At 41.0% G+C, this 3539-nt stretch overlaps 1 protein-coding gene across 2 annotated transcripts in view; it reads right to left on the minus strand.

The window, feature by feature from the left end:
• Kiaa0391 (KIAA0391 ortholog) overlaps positions 1-3539 on the minus strand; it is a 136656-nt gene that overhangs the window by 84601 nt on the left and 48516 nt on the right. For both annotated transcript variants that reach the window (XM_013012259.1, XM_013012258.1), the window contains one exon: positions 1457-1564. In XM_013012259.1, coding sequence (XP_012867713.1) covers positions 1457-1564 — 108 coding nt within the window. The remainder of the gene's footprint in view (positions 1-1456; positions 1565-3539) is intronic.

Here is a 3539-nt window from a genome sequence, read left to right on the forward strand (position 1 = left end):
ATGAGCAACTGGTGCCCAGCTTATATACTAAGTTTTTATAGCCCTGGTTTCAATTCCTTCTTTTCTTTTTCTTTCTTCTTCCTTCCTTTCTCTTTCTTTTTTCTTGCTTTTTTCCCTTCTTTATTTCCTTCCTTCTTTCTGTCCTTCCTTCCTTCCCTTCTTTCATGAAGGATCTTGCATTTTTTTTTCCAGGGGCTAGCTTCACATCATAATCATCCTACTTTGGCCTCTCACAATGGCTTTTTTTTTTCCCTTTTCTTCTTTAATGGTGGTACTTTTACTTTTATGGTTTGAGTTCAGAGACTTTTATGGTTTGAACTTCTTGCTAGGCTAGCACTTAACCAATGAGCCATGCCTCCAGCCCTTTTATTGTCATTTTTGAGATAGGCCCTTGCTTCTTCCCTGGGTGTGTGCCTGAACCACAATGGTATTGTTCACTTTCTACTAGACATGGGATGACAGGTGCATTCCATAATGCCTAGCTTCTTCTACTGAGATACAGGCTTGAGAAACTTTCTGTCTGGACTTTCCTGGAACCATGATCCTTCTGATCTTAGCTTCCCCCATAGCTAGGATGACAGGAGCATTCCACTGTGCCCAACTATTGTCTGAGATGTGGTCTTTCATACTTTTTTGCCTGTATAAGCCTCAAACTGTAAAGCACTTAATTTAAGCATCAAGTAGCTAGGATTATAGGTTTGAGGCATGGTTGTTTTTTTTTTTTTTGGGTCCGGTCATGGGGCCTGAACTCTGGGCCTGGGCGCTGTCCCTCAGCTCTTCAGCTCAAGGCTAGCGCTCCACCACTTGAGCCACGGCGCCACTTCTGGCTTTTTTCTTTTTTTGCTTATGTGGTGCTGAGGAATCGAACCCAGGGCCTCATGCATGCAAGGCAAGCGCTCTACCACTGAGCCACCTTCCCAGCCCCCAATTCTTAATCAATTAAAATTTATATACTGGATCTAGACTAAATCTAATATTAAGAAAGGTAACCTTTTCTCCAATAGGTGGCAACTTTTAAGGCTGGAATGGCATAGCACTTGCCTAACAAGTGAGAGTAGCTCTGGATTCAAGCTCTAGCATCACCAAAAAAAAAAAAAAGTAACAAGTGACTAATAGCTTTTGATAATATATTTGGATATATTGATCACTTTCAACTAGAGAAATAGAGTAATACCAAATACCAAAGAGAGAGCACAAGCTTATGTGAGATAATAGAGATTTTTTAAAAAGGGAAGATCCAGTCTTTTGTTACAATCTTTCTTTTAAATTTCTTAACTTTTTACTCACAGGCTTTACAAACTACTCATCTGGCCAGAGATAAAAATGGTAGATCTTAAATGACTGAGCTTAATTTTAGAGGAAGGAAAAATGGTACAGCTAAGAGCCACAAGGAAGACCACAAACAGATACAAGTATTTCTTGACATGGAGAATAACAAAATAAAGGTTATACTTACAACTTGAGAGTCACGAGCTTTAGTGTACATTTTGCCAACATTGAGGCCATCAATGACAATATCAAAAGGAGGACAGGAATTTACAAATTCCTGAAATCTTTTCAGTTCCTAAAAAAGACAGATAAAATATTAACAAGACATTGAATATTATTGTAAAAGGTGACTTGATAATAAAAACACAAACATGATGCTTCTCAGCTGTGGTCCCAGCACTCAGGAAGCTCAGGTAGAAGGACCGAGAGTTTGAAGCTAGCCTGAACAACATAATGAGTTTGAGTTGGGTGTACTAGAAAGACCAGGCTAGGAAGGTGGCTCAGTGGTAGAGTGCTTGCCTCACATGCATAAGGCCCTCGGTTCGATTCCTCAGCACCACATAAGCAGAAAAAGCCAGAGATGGCGCTATGGCTCAAGTGGTAGAGCGCTAACCTTGAGCTGAAGAGCTGAGGGACAGAGCCCAAGCCAAGAGTTCAGGCCCGACAACTGGCAAAATACATAAATAAGTAAATAAATAAATAATAGAGAGACCCTCTCAAAATAATTAAAATACAGTACTGACCAAGGTAGTGAATGCCTGTAGCCCCAGCTATGAGGGAGGTTTAGATAAGAGGATCTTATTCAAGGCTCACCGTGGCAAAAATACTAGATCCTATCTGAAAATTTACTAAGCTGAAAGGGATGGGGATGTGGCTCAAGTGGTACAGCACCTGCCTAGCCACCAGCACTTGGCTCAACAAAAATTTTTTGAGCACCTACTATATGATTAGCACTTTACCACTAAAAAGACAAGAATCCCCACCTTAGTGGAGCTTAATGGGAGGACACACAAATAATCAAAATAAATAAGTGATATTAACTGTCAAATGAGATGAGTGTAGAGGAAAAACAAGAGGACAGTACTTGCTTCTGGCAATGATGGAATAGTTTATGCTGGATTACAGGAACAACAAAAATTCTGTATTTAAAAACTGTGTATTCAGCCGGGCGCCAGTGGCTCATGCCTATAATCCTACCTACTCAGGAGGCTGAGATCTAGGGATCGCGGTTCAAAGCCAGCCTGGGCAGGAAAGTCCATGAGACTCTTACCTCCAATTAACCACTGGAAAACTAGAAGTGGTGCTGTGGTTCAACTGGTAGGCACTGGTCTTGAGTTGAAGAGCTCAGAAACAACATCAAAACCCAGAGTTCAAGCCCCATGACCAATAAAAACAAAAACAAACAAACAAAAACCTGTGTATTGAGGCTGGGAAGGTGGCTCAGCAGTACAGTGCTTGCCTCCCATGCATGAGGCCCTGGGTTCAATTCCTCAGCACCACATAAACAAAAAAGGCTGGAAGTGGCACTGTGGCTCAAATGGCAAAGCGCTAGCCTTAAGCTGAAGAACTCAGGGACAGTGCCCAGGCCTAGAGTTCAAGCCCCACGATGGACAAAACAAACAAACAAAAACCTGTGTATTTAAATATACTAAAGAATGACCAAAAGCAGGCAAAGATGGAAGGAACATGACATTAGAAAGGCTTGATTTTGAAGTATGTCTGGAAATTGATGCTACCTCAAAAAGTGGAATGACATCCACTTCACATGAACATGGGCTCCCTCTTATGAGTGCCTGAATAAACAAAGGCCTGATGCAAAAGTAAGGCTCTGTGACTGCAGAGTACAGGAAATAAAAGACAATGCACCTTTTAATGTCTGTACAAAAAAGAAGAAATGCCTATAAACATGATCTAAGTTTATGCTTCAGAAAGCTACAAAAAGAAGAACCAGGCAAATAGGTCATCCCTACAATCTCAGCTACTAAGGAAGCAGAGATCAAGAGGATTGTGGTTCAAGGCCAGCTCTGGCAAATAATTAATGAAACTCTATCTTAACATCATCATCATCACTATTATATTATTATTATTATTATTTGCCAGTCTGGGGCTTTATCTCAGGGCCTGAGCACTGTTCTTTTGCTCAAGGCTAGCACTATACCATTTGAACAACAGCACCACTTCCAGATTTTTCTGTTTATGTGATACTGAGGAATCAAACCCAGGGCTTCATGTATGCTAGGCAAGCACTCTACCACTAAGCCACACTCCCA

Source organism: Dipodomys ordii, unplaced genomic scaffold (genome assembly GCF_000151885.1).
Source record: "Dipodomys ordii isolate 6190 unplaced genomic scaffold, Dord_2.0 Scaffold16, whole genome shotgun sequence".
Taxonomy (NCBI): domain Eukaryota; kingdom Metazoa; phylum Chordata; class Mammalia; order Rodentia; family Heteromyidae; genus Dipodomys; species Dipodomys ordii.